The sequence below is a fragment of the Plectropomus leopardus genome, chromosome 23 (genome assembly GCF_026936395.1).
Source record: "Plectropomus leopardus strain MGB_pleo_1.0 chromosome 23, ASM2693639v1, whole genome shotgun sequence".
Classification (NCBI taxonomy): Eukaryota; Metazoa; Chordata; class Actinopteri; order Perciformes; family Serranidae; genus Plectropomus; species Plectropomus leopardus.
In genome coordinates this window covers 18,493,937-18,514,033 of record NC_142198.1, presented here as the reverse complement: position 1 = coordinate 18,514,033, position 20,097 = coordinate 18,493,937, and the positions used below count along the sequence as shown (strand labels likewise).

The 20,097-nt window shown below is 36.2% G+C and overlaps 1 protein-coding gene across 1 annotated transcript; it reads left to right on the top strand.

The window, feature by feature from the left end:
* The first annotated feature begins 1,512 nt into the window (after nucleotides 1-1,512).
* tm4sf5 (transmembrane 4 L six family member 5) lies at nucleotides 1,513-9,301 on the top strand. The gene is made up of 5 exons (XM_042512603.2): nucleotides 1,513-1,945; nucleotides 3,092-3,172; nucleotides 3,976-4,118; nucleotides 6,194-6,386; nucleotides 8,741-9,301. Exons 1-5 carry the CDS (start codon nucleotides 1,772-1,774, stop codon nucleotides 8,756-8,758), a joined length of 609 nt encoding a protein of 202 aa, XP_042368537.2. The 5' UTR covers nucleotides 1,513-1,771; the 3' UTR covers nucleotides 8,759-9,301.
* The last annotated feature ends 10,796 nt before the right edge of the window (nucleotides 9,302-20,097 follow it).

Sequence of the window (20,097 nt, the reverse complement as noted above, 5' to 3'; positions counted from 1 at the left end):
TAATAATAATAATAATAATAATAAATGGAATTCCAGCAAAAACAAATGGTACAATATGGGCTAAATAAACAAATAAAACAAATAGGACGTAAATAAAAATAAATGCAATATATAGTTAGTGAGAAAAGTAGAAAAATCAGAATTCTGATTCTGATTCTGATTTTCTGATTCTGTGAGTCAAGTTTACACACCTTTATGAGGATGAAAAAGTGTGGATTTAAAAACAACAACAACAAAAAATAGGCTACAATTACAAAACAAAATGATCATGAGAGCTACTTTGCTCTATTTTACTTCAGATTATATAGATATTTTTTATTTATTCGTAATCACATATTTTTCCCAAATTATTACATTAGACTATTGCTATTTCCATATGGTATATAAGTGTTGTGAAATATTTAAGTAAAAATATTTATATTATTATGTGTAGAGTGTAATTATTTTTACCTCTATCAATATATAATGCAACATTTTTCTCATGTACTCTGTTTTTTGAAAGCCTTGAAAGCCTTTCAGTTTTCTTTTTCAAAACCTAACAGTGTTCATTTGTTAAATAAACCTGCGGAAATAAACTTAAAAAATGATTTTTTTTTTTAGTAGTATTCATTCTAAGTTTATCTAAAAAGAAAAGCAAAAGTTGTCTTTAGAATATTTATTACTGCATTTTTTTAAAATGCACTGATAGGAGCTGGTGCGAAACGGTATTTCGTTTAATTCTGTGTACGCAAATACTTATTATCCATCGGCGTATCATGCAGACACGGCAGGTGCCGTCGGTGTATAATAACTCCACGACCAGTTCTGTCTGACAGCATTCTCAACCAATGTCGATCTGCGGAGGACCATGTGGACACAAAAAGGCAGTTTTGGCATCGTGGTGTCGCTATATTTGATAACTTCAGAATGAGAATGGGCTGGCCACCCAACGTTGACCTTTGAGTCACATGCAACAAAAAAAAAAAACGGTCTGCTGGATGAAAGTCCTGTGTTTGTTTTACCCATCCACTTAAGTGGATTTTGTCGCTCTTTAAACCATGTCACCTGAGCACCTGCTTTGTTCTACGGCCACTAGATGTCGCTGCCAAACAATAAATATAGGTTGTAATTGCTGCTTGTGCAAAAAGCCTGTCTCATATTTTCTAGGGAGAGAGTCTCATAAAATTTGCATCAACAAACATTTTTCTCCATAAACTTATATCTGTGATGCTGTAAATTCACTGCACGCTAACTGTTTTATACCTCATACTGTAACAGTTAGTTAAATTCTGTATCTTTGCCTAACAAAGCTATTATTCAGCTGTACTGTTGGCCGAGCCCTCTTTTGTGTTTGCTGTGGGCCATAAATAGAGCAAACAGACCGATATCATCATGAGCAGGTATCAAAGGGCGTCCAGCGGCGTGATCGAGCCCCCTAAATAAACAAACACACACAGATTCGCCTCTTCTTTCTGTGTTCTTCAGTTTGTTTAGGTTTATCGTTTGCATTTTAATATCTACAGAGGAGTACATTGTTTCCCCTGCTGAGGATTTTATTTTGTGTCTGAGACCCCTGAGGGGATTCACAGATCTGAAATCATGATTGCAGGCAGTCACACCGATACTTGGCCTTTGTTCCCTCTCTCCTTCCTGCTCTGACTGTCACTGGCTGTGTTTGACTTTCAGTGTGACAGCGGTGAGCGTCTCATTCACCTCCTGATTTTGACTTTGAGAGGAGACTCAAAGTGAGAGGGAGCGGCTAATAAGACATAAAAAAAAGTAAAGTAAAACCATGTGCTGTACGGGGAAGTGTGCCCGTCTGGTGGGCCTGATTCTGCTACCTTCAGCGTTCATCTGCATGATCGCCAACCTGCTGCTGTTCTTCCCCAACGGGGAAAGCCTGGAAAATTATCAGATCTCCATCCAGGTCTGGCTCATGGGGGGGCTCATCGGAGGAGGCCTCTTTGTGAGTTAAGCAATTTAATCAGTATATTTACAAAGTCTGATTTGATGTTTTATTGTGTGTTTTATTGGGGGGGGTTCAGCCAATAACCCTTCTCTGTGTAAACCTATAAAATCTCGTATTGTTTTACAGAGTATTATTACTTTGGGTTAAATGAGTATCAGAGGTTTTTTTTAGAAGTACAACAGAATTTGACCAAAGCTTTTTATTTTATTATGAAATAAATATGTTGAAATGATTTACAGTTATTCTATTTGATTTATTATTATTACATTCATTTATTTGTTTTTAATTATAGCTTTATCATTGACCATATGTGGAATGAAAAATATATGTATATATGTATGTGTGTATATATATATGTATGTATATGTGTGTGTGTGTGTGTGTGTGTGTGTGTATATGTATGTATGTATATCTATGTGTAACATTTGGATGATAATATTAAACTTAAGTTAACTTTAAGGAAAAGCTTTAGAAAAACTTAAATGCCATTTACAATAAAGACAAACATCATCTAATCTCCTCTACTTCCTCACCAAGGGAACACCCACACACACGCGCACGCACACACACACACACACACACACACACACGCACACGCACACACACACACACACACACACACACACACACACACACACACACACACACACACAGAAATTCTGATTATGCGAGTTGCCACCACCAGCACTATCTCGATGTTCTAAAGTTTTACAAGGACAATAAATAATTCATGAATATTTTATCTCATGAATGGATCACAGAGACCTTTGAGTCTTGTGGAAAGGACACGTCTTTATGGTTGTGATATTACCTCCAGTTTGAAACATGGACCAGGAAGTTAGGTTTATTTCCAAACTGTTGGGATGTCACTGCCTACTGGGACAAGGGAGTAAAATTCAATTCAGGATTCACAAATATTTGCTTTAAAAGATAAGAGAGAACACACAGACGCACACATATAAATGCAAATGTGTAGGTTGGCATGTGTGCACATACAAAGTACACAAGTACACACACCTGTACCACCTATTCAGAGCTTTTTAGGAACTCTCAATTGCATTTAAAATAACTGAAATAATACATCATAAAACTAAATGTCTTGTTTGGAAATTGAGAACATAATTGCTATTTTTAAATTTTCAGATGCTGTGTCCGAGCTGCTCGGCTATCAGGGCCGGGGGCAAGGGTTGCTGTGGAAAAGGTTGCTGCGGCAACCGTTGCCGGGTGAGTTAAGTCATTTGAGAAATGTACATTTATGTCAGTGTGGGGACCGGACTGGTAGTTAAGGGATGTGAAGGGCAATGGCAAGGGGGATGAAATATCAAATACCGAAGAAAAAAATGGAATCATGTTTATTTTATTAATAATGTACCATTGCATTATTACATTTACTTTATTGTATGGAAGCCTATATCTATCAGTGTGATTATAAAAATGATGATCTAAGTGGAAACCTTCTCAAAATAATGAGAAACTCTCACAATAAAAAAACTTTCTTAAAATAATCATAAAGTTTCTCAAAAAATGATATTTTTTGTCTTAAAATAATGAGAACTTAAAAAATAATGACTGAATCTCAAAATAATGAGTAAGAATCCAAAAATTATTTGAAATTTTATTATAATTAAGACTTTCTTAACACAAAATAATAAATTACTATTTTGAAATGAGTTAGCATCTGAGAATAATGAGAAACTGTCTGAAAATAAAGATTTTACTCGAAATAATGACTACTCATTGCAAAATAATTAATATCTAGTATTTCTTATCTTAAAATAGTGAGAAAGTTTGTCAAAATAATGAGAAAGTTTGTCAACATAATAAGAAACTTTCATAAAATAATCAGACTCTAATGAGAAACATTTTAAGTAATGAAAACATTCCTCAAAATTATAAATTATTGTCACAAAATACATAGAAACTCTCAAAAAATAATGAGTTGGTATTTCAATAATTATAAAAAACTTTCTTAAAATAATGACTTATTTCCAGATTTTGAGAAATGCTCTTTTCTGTGTCTCTCTCAGATGCTGAACTCGGTGTTCTCCTCTGCGTTTGGCCTTGTTGGAGCGATTTACTGCGTCAGTGTGGCCTCTGCAGGTCTGGCTATTGGACCCAAGTGTCAGGTGGCCAACGGGGAATGGGAATACCCCTTTGAGGATTTTGGCACGTAAGTGATTCCCCAATTATGACTCATTTGAATGTACTTTTCAAGGCATGTTGGTAAAATAAGTCTCATGCTCTGACAAGTGCAGGCTTTTTCTGCAGCCCTTCCTCATTTTTTCACTTATTCTCTGTGTGTCTGCACATCTCTGTTGTCCCCAGCTATATTTACTGTCATTATCTTTTTTAAGAGCGACTGAAAGGTTTCAGTTCTTAATTATAAAAATAAAGAATACAATGTTTCTCCAGTAGATGGCAGGCTGCACCAGCACTTATTTTCAGTGTAGTGAGCCTGGGAATTCAGATTCAGCTCTGCTTATTTATGCAGGGAAGAAAATTTTTTTTTTAGCTTTATTACAGGTCATAAAAATACCATATGATAAATTAAAGCCCAGTCAGAGTGATAATGCTGCGAGGATAGCACGACTGGCACCACTGAAGCATTTTACAAGCGCATGCAGGTCAAACTGAATCACCTGATAGAGGACCATCAGGTGATTGGGACTGCTGTTAATAAACATGAGCGTGTTGTTAATGTGTAGGCTGTTGCTGTCAGTTTAAAGGGCGCCAGAGGTTACAGGGATAGAACCAGGTTTTATTGCACAATGCATGTTGAAATATTAATAGTCAACCTTAGATTTCCCTTCCTCCATGCAGCAAACCTCAATTTCCCTTTTCAGTTTCATATTTTTCTATGTGAGGTTCTGCTGTTTTCAACTTCTGCTAACTGGCTTTTATAAAGTGCACCATGAACCAGCATTAGTTGTAGTATTCGAATATCTCCAAAGGGGCTGAAATGATTCAATCTGTCAATCAGAAGAAAATAAATGGACATTCATGAAGCAAGGACGCCAAAAAATCACGTCAGCTTCTTAAATGAAAGATTTGCTGCTGTCTTGACTTTCGTATCACAATAAAGTGAATATCTTTGAATACAAAATCCTATCTTTAAACTTTGTTTTTGCATGGATTAGGCCAATAAAAAATAGTACATTTACCCTTAGAAACCTGAACAAATTGGCTTGATTTCTTTCAATAGTAAACCATTGGGAAGAAGACAATGAGCAATGACAGACAAAATTACCCCAAAATTAATGAGAATGTGTTTTTAAAAATTCTCAAAAAATGACTTCCTATCTCAAAAAGAGTTAGTATCTGAAAAATTGTGTTAAATTTTCTCAAAATACTGAAAACTTTCACAAAATAATGAGAAAATAAGAGAAAAATTCTGAGAATAGCGAGACATTTTCTTAAAATAATAAGAAACTTTCTCGAAATAAAGAGTAACTTCCTCAAAATGTGACTTTGTGTATTAAAATAAGGAGATTTTTTCTTAAATTATGAGAAACTTTCTTGAAATAAAGACTAATTTCCTTTGTGTCTCAAAATAATGAGAAACCTTCTTAAAATATTTTGAAACTTTCTCATAATAATGAGATTTTTTTTCAAAATAATGAGAAACTCTTAAAACATATATATTTTTTAAAAACAAGGCAAAGAATATTTGGAAAAATGTGCTTTAAAAAGTATAATAATTCTGAAAAAATAATTGAAAATATACAATAATGATAATTATATATAGTTTTTTCCTTAGAAATTCCTACCTAGAAATTCTCTCTTAAGTTACAGAAAAATATACTAATTTCTTTCAATTTAAGGAACATTTCTTACCAAGTTGCTTATTGCCTTATTTGTTTTCCTGTTTACACTTTTAATGCTAAGCTAAGCTAATCAGCTTCATGTGAGTGCTATCAATCTTTTCATCCAACGCTCAGTGAGAAAATAAAAACGCTGATATGCCAAAATGTTAAACAATTTTTTCAAGTTTCCCACTTTAAAACAGCTGAATGTCCCTTTTCTCCAACAACATATTTACATCAAGAACTTCCTCTTATTTTATTTTCCGTGTGATTTCTCTCTCCGCTCCTCACTTCTTCCATTCACTGCTCACTGACACATTTTTCCTCGACTCAGTCATCACCCGGTTTCCTCCTGACACCCCAAACACAGGCTGCTTTATTCATATTATTCATATTTTCATTAAAACTAAGCGTGCAGTGCTCATGCTCTCCTCCCTCACAGTGGTAATGGCAGCTACCTTGTAAACCAGACTCTGTGGTCGGTCTGCGAGAAGCCCGCCAACGCCGTCATGTGGCACGTCGTGCTGTTCTCCATCCTGCTGGCCATGGGGGGGATCCAGCTGGTGCTCTGCGGCATCCAGGTGGTCAACGGCTGCTTGGGGTGCATCTGCGGGGACTGTCGCGACAGCAAAGATGTAGGTGGACGAACCCCGAAACTCCGGAGAAAACTGAGTCAGGAGAGAAAAGATGAAAACATTTTTAATGACACACTGAGTTATGAAGCGTGTTTATGAGGCGGCTGCTTACTGTCAGTCAGGGATACTCAGCTTGTGCTGCCAATTCTTTTATTTTAGGACTTTTCCAGAGACTTTATGTTGTCTCTCGGACTTTTCTAGCATTTTAGGACATGTCTAGGATTTTTAGATGTTTGTAGGATATTAAGAAATTTCTAAGATTTCAGGACAAAATCTCTAAGATTTCAGGACAAAATTTCTTCGATTTTAGCACATTTTAAGCATTTAAGTCATTTTTAGGATTTTAGAACATTTCTAGGATTTAAGGATGTTTCTAACATTTTTGCACCTTTCAAGGATTTTAGGACATTTCTAAGATTTTAGCAACTTTCAAGAACTTCAGGACATTTTATAGGATTTTAGGACATGTCTAGGATTTTTAGATGTTTGTAGGATTTTAAGACATTTCTAAGATTTCAGGACAAAATCTCTAAGATTTTAGCACATTTTAAGCATTTAAGTCATTTTTAGGATTTTAGAACATTTCTAGGATTTAAAGATGTTTCTAAAATTTTTGCACCTTTCAAGGATTTTAGGACATTTCTAAGATTTTAGCAACTTTCGAGAACTTCAGGACATTTCTAGGATTTTAGGACATGTCTAGGATGTTTGTAGGATTTGGGTCAGTTTCTAGGATTTTAGGACATTTTAAGGATTTTAGGATGTTTTATAAGATGTACAGACATTTCTAGAATTCTAGGACATTTATAGGATTTTAGGACGTTTGTATAATTTAGACGATTTCAAAGAGTTGAGGATGTTTCTAGGATTTTAGGATGTCTCTAAGATTTTAGCACATTTTAAGTATTTAGGACATTTTTAGGATTTCAGAACATTTCTAGGATTTTAGGACATTAGGGACTTAGCTAGGGCATCGTGAGGGCATGCAGAGGATCCTTCACTGGCACTTTTTTAAAAATAATAAATAATAAATAATTTATAATATATGTATAATAAATAATAATAAAGCTCTATTAGATGTTGTTTTATGCACTCTGGTACCTTAGTTATACTAAAAGTATAAAAACAATTTCCAGTGTGAATCACTTTATTTTTATTGTGAATTAGAAAATGGTTGAGGGGCCACCGGGCACCCTATCAGGGGTCAGATTTGGCTTTTGGGCTGTAAGTTTAGTATCACTGCTGTAGATGATCTGGAGTGGCAATAAAAAGGGCAGGCAATAAAATTTAGGAGTATTTTATCAAACTAGGTCAGACAGCGTGAAGCGACATGTTGCACGCTGACTTGTTTGTTTGCTGGAACAAAGCCGGCTGCTCTCAGCTGCTCGTTGAATGACTCGGCCTTTTAGCAGCTTCCTACAGAGCTGCTTTAGTGCTGATTTTTATCACGTCTGCCCCGATGGAAAACAGGAAAGGGGGAAAAGTGCTGTAGTTTTGCTGTGCCATTTTTACACTTTTTGTGGATTAACCCTTTGAAATCTGGATTGAGATCAGCTTTTTTTTAGCTGTGCTCCAAAGAAATGTATCCACAGATACACAGATGTCTCTTACAATCTTTTTGGGCCCCATGGCATCACATGACAAACTCTGCAGTTGTAATTCTTCTGTTTGGCTGCTACAAAATTAGTTTTAAAGCCCAGAGCATCTAATATGGGCCTGCAGATAAGAAATGCAAATTTGCTTAGTATAAAAAATGATATGAATCCTCTGATGTGACTCTGTGCAAGACAGCAAATAACAATGTTTCCTAAAATTTGCATTTTATTTCTGTGTAATGACTGACTATAAACACATCAGAAGTCAGAGATTTAAATCTCAGTTTGATATTAAGATAAAATAGTTGAAAGGTTAGGGCTAAAAACAAAAATGACTCAATTTAGGGACTGACGTGACTCCACAAAAGGTACAACTAGTAAACTAGCAGCTTGGCAAGAAAACTGAAAAAAGATTGCTTACAGTTTAGCACGTGTGCTTTTGAACAGAAACATGACAAAGGTTGAAGATCAGATTTAGAAAATGGTTAAACATGTAGCTGCTTAAAGTGCTTTTTTTCTGACATGCATATGGACACATTTCATATACACACCATTAGCGGACATAAGTTGATTTGAAGGACGGGGCATCGTACAAGATTCACAAGCTTTACAGACTCAAATCATTATCTTTGTACTTAAAAAAACAAACGTCTACTCATTAACACGATGCTCACATATATTAACAGCTCTGTCAGTCATCCGAGAGCTCGTTTCCTGTCCCAAACATGGAGTTAACATGTGACCTCTGTCCCGCTGCAGGATGACAGTGGATTGTGAAAGTGGAGAAGATCGCCCGGATGTATCCGAACTGCAGAAGGACCAGGAAGGATTTCATTTGATTCCCAGCATTCATATTCTGGGATGCTTCTCTGCGAATCATGCAAAAGTTTTCTTTTGATAGTCTTTTGTTTAACACAGAGGCTATTCCTTCGATGGCTATTTTAAAAATACCAAAGTCTTACTCCACATTGTATGAATTTTATTCTAGCACTTGGTTTGTGTATTTTCTACATTAATTTTTGGTTGAATTATTCATTAATTACTGAATGTATAAGTCATTTGCACACTTAAGACTCCACAAGGAACATACATGGATTATGCTTTAATTGTAAATAATTGTCAGTTTTAATTAGTATTATATGTTTCTTAACATATTATTTTTTGCTGTATATTAGGTGGATGTGACAACACAGCAAACATAAAATAGGGCCGGTAAAATTTGAGCATCAAATTCTTAAATTTCCTGCATTCTGGTGGATTTTTATGCACCAATTTATGGTGAAAATGTCTTTATGGTGTCAAAATAAAAGTCTTATGCTATTTTCATGTATTTATTGGGGGGGGACTAGGGATGTCAGTTTTGGTTAATTTTGCTTTTAACAGCTTGACACCCAGTAAACAAGAACCAACAAATTAATTCAATTTTTTAAAAAAGGAAAATTATGTGGATTTGTGCATAGCTACAGAAAAATTCAGGGTTTTTTTTTTTACCATCAACATTAAAAACTTATTTTCCTGACCAGTTTTTCTGCAAACTTTGCTGTTTTTCATCATATTTCTTCCTCCCAAGAACACACTGATATTTTTGGAAACTTGTGCACCGAGTCACTCACTAACTCTGATTATCCAGTTGAAGAACTTCTGCAGAATCACCGTTAAGATCTCTGTTAATTACTCACCTCACACTGGGCCCATGCAGCCAGACAGCCAGATCTAACAGGATTAGTGTGCGCTGAGACGAGGTCAAAGGTCAGACCGCCCCCTGTGGACACTGTGAGCACTGCAGCTGCATAAACAGAACACAAACTGGACCGCCAGCGCCTGTTAGCATAGGTGCAGGTTAAGCTCATAATCTTTTGTAGCCACGGAGCTGCTTCGTGGTAATTGTTACCTAACTTTTAAGTTAAAAGCCTGTTGCAGAGCTGGTAAATATAGACACCAAACAGCCCAAAGCTCAAAGCTAAAGCTGTGCCTCCCCGGCAGCGCAGATAAAAGAAATGATGGTGTTTGTGTGCAGCCAGGTGAATAACAGTTTTGCCTGACAGCTTTTCTGTTTGGCTTTATTCTTTGCAAATTTTGAAGTTCCTGCACTGTAAAAATCTGACAAGTTGAGCTTTATTAAAATAATCTTGGAAACTGATTGCCTTGAAAAAGGAAAGTAAAAATAAGTGTAAATCTTAATTTGTTTACTTTTGCTTTTCTAAGTGTTAAGTTTACTTGTAATTTAGCTGTATTTACTTTTTTTTGTTTTTATGTTACAAATGAGGGAAATATACTTATAGTTTTAAATGTAAAACTACCCAATGGAGAAAAATCTTTAAAAACAAACAAAACACGCCAAAACCTTAACATAATAGGAGGAAAGAAGTAAAAAAGAAAGAAAACTAGTATTACTCAAATTATTTTTAAAAATCTACAAGTCCAAACCATGTATTTAAAAAAACACACAAAAATTCAAAATTATAAAAAATAAAAAGTAAAAAGTTATTTAAAAAAAGAAAAAAACAGACATCCTCAAAAAACAAAAAATTCTTTTTTTTTTTTCAAAAAAAGGGGGGAAAACAGATAAATAATAAAAACAGAAAAATCACATCAGAAAACCTAAAAACTATTTTAAGAAATGGAGAAAAAAACTTAAATGTTCATGAAAATATTAATTGATTTATCAACTAATTGTTGAAGCTGTACTTGTATAAACAGTTGAGTAATTTGATTTAATACATCCTATTTTAAAAACTCTGTTTTTTATGGAAAAAATCTTATTTTGTAAAAGTAACTAAAGCATATGGATAAATGTGGTGAAGTAAAAAGTACAATATTTCCCTCTGACATGTAGTGGAGTAAAAGTTTGACATGAAGTATCTCGAATTTGTACTTCAGTATAGCACTTGAGTAAATGTACTTAGTTACATTCCACCACTGTGATTGAGTACTGTGCAAAACTTTTTAACATAAATTGAGACTAATAGTTATATTTTGTTACATTTTTCAAGGCAATAGGTTTCCTAGATTGTTTAATATTTGTTTTATGTAAAATCAATTCAGATTTTACTTTGTGTGTTCACACACTTTTTGGGCAAAGAGGGGAAATTTTGTGAAAATAAGGCCTGTGTCCAACACCATGACTATCTTAGCTAACTGATTGGCCGTTGTTTTGCTCTCTTATATAATGCGCAGCACAAAGCGAGGAAGGGGCATAAGTGACAAGAATTTGGAATAAAAGAATGCGGGGACAAAGGGAGGAAAACGGGAAGGGGGCCCATTCTCAGCCACTTCTCATGCAAATCGTCGCCGCTCTGAAAGAACCCTGAGAGGCGAAGAAAGTGCTTTTTTTTTTCTAACGGCATGGTGGACAAATACTGATGTAAGTGCATGCATGCAGGGAGGGAGGCTTGAAAGACAAAGTGAAGTTCCTCAAGAGGGATTGAAAACAGGTCAAAAAGCGAGTTTTTCAGGCACATAATTCTTCTGTTGTATCTGCCATCACTCGTTCGGACCCTGTGGCGAGGCCTTTATTTAGAAATGTACCCCTTTCCCGAAATTGAGCCCCTCCTTTCTGCTTTTCAGGCTTGACTGACAAAACAAAGAGGAGGCAGAGGAGGAAAAACAGGGTGACGAAGCAGAACTGACCGGTGCGGACCAGACCAGAGAAAAAAAGAGAATTTTGACAGAGCAGGATAGTACACCCTAAAATCTGACAATTTCATCTCACTTTAACAAAACTTGGAAACCGATTGCCTTGAAAAACAGTTAAATATAACTATACATCTTAATTTAGGTTGACTTTAGTGTTAATTTCACTTTGAATTTAGCTGTATTTACTTAATTTGTGAAGTTTTTGCAACTAAGAATCACAAGAGAAATCATGTTATTCTTTCTAAGTGTGAGCAACTTCAGCAAACTAAGTTAAACTAAACGTTTTGTTACAAGTTTAATATAATTGACTTGTTTGCCACCAGCGGAATACAGATACAGATATGTAGCACAGTAAAGTTGGTTTACTGGAGTTACAAAAACTAAGAAAGATGGATTTAATTAAACTTGTCATTTTTAAGTTGCAATAACTTCATGAAATTAAGTTAATGAAACTAAATGGTAGGCCTATGTGAATTTAACAATTAGATGTAAAGTTAACATAACTAGAGACTTAGTCATATTTACCTAGATTTTTAAAGTAAAATCAACTTTACAGTGTATCTCATTGTACAGTTTACTTAAATTTAGTTATCGTGTTATCGAGTTAATTGTGTGAAGTCGCTGCAACTAAAAAATAACAAGTTTAATTAAATCAATGTTTCTAATATTTAATTACTTCAGTAAGTTCACTGTGCTATATATCCAGCCTGTTCTCACTCCGAACTCGTCATATAGCTCTGCTCTGTCAGTGCTTTCGGCGTACGCGTGACACCAAAAGCCGCCTTATGCATCTAACCAGAACGCAGCTAAACCGCGTCAGATGAGAACGCATTTGGACAGAACCAGCAGCGTTGTTATGACATGCTAGTGAACATCTGTAAGACACAGGGTGTGTGCACATGCTACACGCACTGGCAGTGTCACTTAAGAATGTGGCCAGACGAAACCAGTCATGTGAAACGCTGAAGTACAGCGTCAGGTAATAATGCCACCGGTAACCATGTTATGTAAGGAGCGTGAGTGCGCTTAGATTACGCTAACATTTAGGATTGTGCTGCTTCATCCCACCATGATGTCATCCCGCCATGTGCATTTGTTGACATCTCTGTTATGGCATCCCGGAGCGTAAACAGCTGACGCAGAAAGAGTTGATATATCTGTATTCTGCTTGTTGGAAAATAATTAGTATATTAACAAACACACTAACAAAACAGAACTCGCAGACTTTCAGTTTCATAATTGGAAGTGAATTCAATTGTCATTTTTAAGTTGCAACAACTTCCCAAAATAATTTTAAGTCAACTTAACATTTAGACATGAAGTTGACATGAACAGTTATATTTACTTTCCCCTTTTAAGGCGATCAGTTTTAAAGATTATTCTTAGTAAAATCAACTTAACACATTTTACAGTGTACAAATCAATCTGTGCAAAATAGATTTTAATTAAACAAACATTTGCTCCTTTTTCACTTTTCTCATCTGGTTAAATCCTCCTCAGCACACTCACAACCGCAGCCTCGTTTAAAAGCAACAGTCATACTGGCGGCACAAATATCAGCTCAGACACACGTAAGTGATGATAACACAGCAGTGTCCACCACCCAATAATTATGTCAGCCGCACTGTGAATGACCTCAGCCAAACCACAAAGTCGACAGTCAGGCACATTCAGCAGGTCTGCAAGATTATTAAAAACACTGTCATCATGTCAGAAATACATTAATCTGAAGTAAAAGCTGAATTCCCGCTTTTTACTCAACTTTCCAATGATTTAATTGTACCTTTAAGCTACTTGGTGTTGGTTTTAACCCTTTGAAAACTGGCAAGATATTAGACAGAAAGTTAAGAAAGAAAATTACCAATAAATAGACAAAAAAAGAAAAAAAAATACAGGAAAATGACCAGAAGAAAGCACTAAAATATTTGAAGTACAATAATAAAATATATTTCACAAATCTATTTTTTTTCTGAAAAGAGTTTTAATATATTTTTTTAGATAATTATTAATATACTTTTCTGGACATGTTTCCCTCCTCTTTTGATAATATCTAATAATAGCCACAGTTCATTTTCAGATGATTTTCTTGTCAAATTTCACTTATTTTGTACAGTTTGCAGGACATTTCTTGCCCATTTGCCCTTTGTGATTTCCCCACATTTTTTAAAGAAATCAGTTTTTTTCTGTTTTAAATGCTAGTGAGAGGAGTCTGAATGCAACACAAGAAAACGAATGTTGATTCAGGTGTTAAAGGGTTACATTTGCTCTATAAAAAATGCACTTGATTTTTATCCAGCCAGATAAAAAAGACATTTTATTGTTCAATCACACAAAAAAGGCCTGAAAAATGTAAAGTTGGAGCTTCTCTGTCAGTTCTTAATTTCTACTGAGGTAACAGTTGCTTAAAGTTGCTGACAGCGCCTGTCTGTTTTCACTGGCACTGTATTATCATATAACCCTGAAAAGTGATATTTTATGCTCAGACGAGACATTACCAACAAGACATAGTGTCACGCTCTTCCTTGTGCATCACTGCTAAAAGGCTGCACAAAATGAGCTAAACAAAATGCTGCAGAACTGAGTGAGGTAGATTTGCTCTGCACGGAGTTAAGAGGTTTAAGACCAGGACGTTAATTCAAGTCATGCACAAAGAAAGCACCCTCAAATCTGCCCTGCAAAGACAAGTAACTACATGTTTGGTCAAACTGGCTCTTTCATAGCGACTTACATTGTGAAAGACTTACATGGCTACCTCAGCTTTTGACTAAAAAACATGTGATTTAATGTGTGTAGATTTATTTATATTGAATAGTGATAAATACTGAAATCTGAGCAAATTGGTTTGATTTATTGCCCAAAGACATGCCCAAAAAATAACAAAAAAAAAGTAAAAAAAATTACGCCCTGAAAAAAACACACCTAAAAATAAGCCAAACAAAAAACAAACAAGAAAATAATTTTTTAAAAAGTGCCTAAAAATTGAGAAATGTAATATAATTTTAAATATATAATTATAACAATTCTGAAAATTGTTTTTTGGATATTTGTCCTATTTTTTTTTTAATGTTCTCCCTTTTTTTTAAAAAAACAAATTTAAATTTTTTTTTCACTAATTTCTTGCAATGTGTTCCCACACATTGCAAGAAATTAGTGAAAAAAATTTTCACTAATTTCACTAATTTCACTAATTTCACTAATTTCTTGCATTGGTACTCGCTGCCTTTTTTTCCCCACGTTTTCAAAGAGATCGTACCAATTTGCTCAAATTTCAATGGGCTAAACAGCTTGTACGAATGCAGCACTGCAGAAAATGCAGCACTGCAGAAAAATGATGTCGAAATAGGTTTCAAAGGGTTAATAGACGGACAAACAGTCAACAAGCAAAACAGAATAAAATACTTCAAAGTATGAACTGCAAATAATTTGCATAAAATGTTATCTTCTTAAACAAACTTGTCAAAATCACTTTAAATCATCTGCATGCACAACTGCATTATTTAAGCTTTGCAGCAATGGTTTCTGGGGTAAAATAATAAGTCTAATAAGGTGTCCAATGATTTGTTTTGCCATTTGCAAGCCAGGCAAAAAATGTTCCACCCCTTTTCTTCCTCATTTTCCTTGCTTCTAAAGCCCGTCTGCTCTCTGCACATCAGATGGTTTATTTCCTACACCGACCATTATCAGCTGATTTGCATGGTTTGCAGGATACAGCCATGATTAGACGCCTTCCCCCTGTGCACTCCAGGAGAGAACAAATGTGCCACGATGTAAAAACAGGACATGGTAAAGACGCAGGAGATAAGTGATGTAATATATAGAGGGAGGAGGAGAATAAGGGAGGGCGATGGAGGCTGGAACCAGCCAAGAGTGACCTCAGCAAGTCAGTCTCTGGCTCCAAAGAGGTATGCCAACACTGAGAAGAAAATCAACAAACTCTGGGTGTGGGAACGTCTGGACGCCTGAGGAAGGAGGGAGTGACAAACAGGGAGTTTGGGTGCGGACCATTAAACACTCTCACTGAGGAATAGACCGGTTTGACCCTGCAATGACTTGATTTTAGTAAATTGTTATTTATGCCACTAAAAGCAGGAGAGCACAATTGTGCCACCAAAACTGGAAAACTGGGTGTTTTTTGTCAAGACATTGGTGCCACTTCTTATGGCCACCAAATCGAGCGTTTTTTGTGAGACATTGCATGACGGCATTTCTGGCAGCAATCATGCCACCAAAACCAGGTATTTTTGCAAGACATCATATTTCCAGCGATGATTGTGCCATCAAACCTGTGTGTTTTTTCGCGAGACTTTGCAGCATTTTCAGCAACAATCGTGCAACCAAAATCCAGTGTTGTTTTGGAAGACATTAGCAATGTTTCTAACAGCGACTATGCCGCCAAAACCGTGTATTTTAAGCCAAAGCATGATCCTTTCCTACTCATAACCAAGTGGTTTATTTGCCCAAACTACAACATTATTTCAGCATAAAGTAACGTAAAGTTTCATTGATGCACAAACGCTACAGATCTGTGGTTTGCAGAGGGGCACAATGCCAAAATTTATTCTGGCAATAGGGATTATTTTCTTCTGTTTTAAATGCTGTTGAAGGCCAGTAAAGGTTAAAATGGATAATTTTATTAATCGTTGCATGAATAAGCATCGATTTTTTTACTCAATTGCTTAAAGGTTGTGGCAATTTTTTGAATACTTCCATTTGTGAGACTTTTACGACGTGTTTTAATGGGCGTCCTTCAGCTCAGTTTGAGTATTTTTAGATGATGGACGGCTACTTTTGACCCTCTCATGTCTCTCATGTCTTCTGTCTTCGTCCTTTCTACACGTTCGCAGTGCTGCTATTTTCATCTCTCGGCCAGTGGAGCAGCGACACCGAGGGATTAAACTACCACAGGGGCAAAAAATCACAGGGCCATGATGTCAGTATTATGACAATGTCGCTTTCCACTTGCTGTCCAGTTTTACACCCCGGCTCAACGTGTCTGATATCACAATGGCACTTGAGGCCAATGGGACAGTGGGTGGGGTTCAGCGCCTGATATCTGAGCCTCTTGGTGGCCTCACAGGAAGCTACTGTGTTGCCTCGTAATCACACTGGAGCCACCAGCAGACTGGCAGGGGCAATTGGCACCTTACATGGAGAGGAACGAATGCACGGAGGTGACACTGCAGAGGATCCACTTGACTCTCTGTGTAGGTGCGACAGTAACTAATAATAGTAATAGTAATATGCTTTCTTAATTCCCAATTTCAGTTTATGAAAACATCTGGGATTGTTAAAGTCGTCATGGGGGAAAGAGCTCAAAATCCGTCTAAAACAGGTTAAAAAGTTCTGATTGTATTAGATTATTCATCATAAAACATTAGAAAACGGTGCCTAGTGGAACTAGAAGGTTAAGTTTGCATTAAATATTAAGCATGCCATTAGATGCATGCTTTTCATGTTTAATTCAAAACGTCAACTCTGCACAGGGTTCGTATGGTCATAGAAAACTTGTGAAAAATCATGGAATTTGCAAAAAGCAATTTCCAGGCCTTTCTTTTATTTTTTTTGTTGCAGAAATGTGCCTTTAGGTTTGGAAGCCATGTTTCACTGAAATTTTGAATGAATATATATATATATATATATATAAAAAACAACAACTATTATATGGTAATTTAAAGGAATAATGACAGTCATTTCAGAGAATGTATGGTCTTTAAAATTTGTCTCAAAGTCATGGAAATTTACTGGTAAAAAATGTGTCTGAACCCTGTCTGCACCACTACAGTCCGAGTCTGCAGCTCAGCTGTTAATCATCCACACAGAGTCGATTTAAAATTAGAGACAATGTCCCACTGAAGAATGTCTGTCCTTCACCCACATTCACAGGTGTAAATCTGTGCATGCATGTCTCTTTGGGTAAGACTGGACATTTACAGTGTCAGCAGAGATTTTGACGCTGCCGTGAAACATGACAGTTGAAATATAAACTGTCATCAGCACTGACAGACTGTTAGTCTCGGTGCATCTCTCCCCTCTCAGATCCTTGCAACACTATTTAGTTTTTATTTTTACTTGCAGTTTGCAGTAAAACATTATCAGCCCTGTAAGGATGTTACAAAAAAAGGCTATGTCCTCAGCGGCCACAAATTCACCTTCAACTTTGACCCTTTGCTTGTTATTGTTTTAGAACTTATTCACTGATATGAGCAATTAAACCAAATATGAATGAAAATGTACTAATGGTGTATGTTGAAATGGAAAATCTGAAACTATTTGTGAGTTCCTAATTCTTAAAGCCTTGGTTTGCCACATGCTTTTGAACGACAGGCGCCAAAACAAGCCACAAACCCATTAATTGCATTCTGTTATAACTGACTGTGCAATGGGACACAATCTGCACAAGCTTTGACCCGATTACAACCTGTAAATGTTCATCTGCATGTGTTTCCATTATGTAGAACAAAGCCGACATTCCTGTGAGAATTCGGCATAAAAAATGACTAATCTACTTGCGGGTAAGTCCCTGTTGTATTCTCAGTACAGAAATCAGCTTCAGAAATGAGCCTGCTGTTACACAGACGGTTTCCTGGGTGATTTCTAACCAGCAGGCGCAGACTCACTCCAAGAGCTCATCTGGGTAAATTTCCACTAGGGCAAATCTCTCCAACCACTGAGCTGCCCTCAATAAGCTTAGACCCAGAGCAGAGAGCTAATAAACAGCAGTAAACCATCTAATGGGCTGAGAAGGTTTCCTCTGTCTGTCTCCCTATATCTGTCTTACAGAGCGGGCGCGTCTCAATATCGTTGTTCAAAACTGTCTGCAGTCAGATTATAATTTATTCTCCAACTTTTGACTCCTGACAACATGGCAATTTGATTTCAAGCTGACAAACATGAACTGTCTGCAAGTCTTTTAAACCAAATCAGCAGATTTTTTCAGTTTGCACAAAATATAAGCAATGTTTTTCCTTATATGTGGGAGTGGACACGAATTAGGGAATCCTGGGAGGTGATAGTCCACGATTTCACAGAGGAATTGTGGATTCAAAACTTCCGGGTGTTTTGCTCAACTTTTGAAGAGTTACGTGACACAACAACAGCTCTTGTACCTGCTGCATCATGAGGGGCCAGTTCCTACCTACAAGCTCATAGCCATAGCATTATGTGACCTATAAAAGAGAAAAAAGTGTTTCCAATGCAGACCACCTCGTGTAAGCATAAAAACTTTTTTGTGATAAATAGGAGGTTTTTTTTTTAACCATTAGACGTATTTTATATTTGCACAATTTGAGGCTTAATGAAAATCCCACCTGATGTCAGCTCAAATACATGTAATCAGAACTACTTTAAAAACAGCGGCATGACACGAATAAAATGTACAAAAGTAACATATACATTGTTTGCAGAAATGTGCAAAGTCAACGTTGTCTTTTGGCCTCTGGGCCGACAATCTGAGGTAGACCTAATGTTTACATGTCAAACACGTCACATAAAAACTACCGTGTCCGACTCATTCATGCTGCAGTGCCAGTGCCAAGAAAGCAACGCCTGTTCACACCTTTATTCCTGGAAAGCATAATTCACCTCTACGAACAAGGTTATGTTTATGTCCTTGATATCTTAAAACAGTGGACAGATTTCTATGAATTTTGGTGGATGGGGGCCAAGAAGCAAGTGGTAGATTGCGCTTTTCCACTCTAAAGAATTGATTTTGTGTACTGTTGGTACATTTGTATGGACAAGAAATCTATTCAAATTAAACTGGCTTGTATTTCGGGCTTGTATTGAGTCTTGAGGGGCTTCTGCGACTGCTGCTTGCTAATTCTTCTCGGTAGGTTTGATCCACTTCAGACTTAAACCCTCTCATTCTAACAGGATATGTAGGGATTTCCTCCACAGCTACTGTCGGTCTCACTTTCCTGCAATGCTCAAACTCTGCTGTTTTAAAGTCACATTTTCACAAACAAGCACAAAAACTCAATTATATACACCGACATGTAACCTTTGAGTTTGGGACAGTAATAACACATTGTGGTGAAGGTCACAGAGAAGTTTTGTTTGTGGTTAAACAATTGAATGTCACGATAATTAACCAAAACGTCAAAAGTACGTATTTTTTTCTCTTACCTTTTGTGCTATTTTTCAATCTAGATTGTTTTAGGTGCTGGGTGTTGAAGATAACAGCTATAGAGATACCGAATATAATTGAACTAGATGACGCTCAGCTTGTGGAGCTCAAGGCGCCAAAAAAGTACATTTGAAAAATTCAACATCAATGTCTCTTTCCAGAGCTCGTGACCTGATTACTTACCATCATCCACAAACCTCATTATGAATAGTTTCATGTAGGAAGTATTTTCTTTCTGCTGAATATATATAAACATGTTACATAAAGTAACTTTACATTGAGCACATAACAAGTTTCTTTTTTTGAACATAACTCATCAATAAGTAGGCGTACATTAACTTTATGTTGAGTAAGC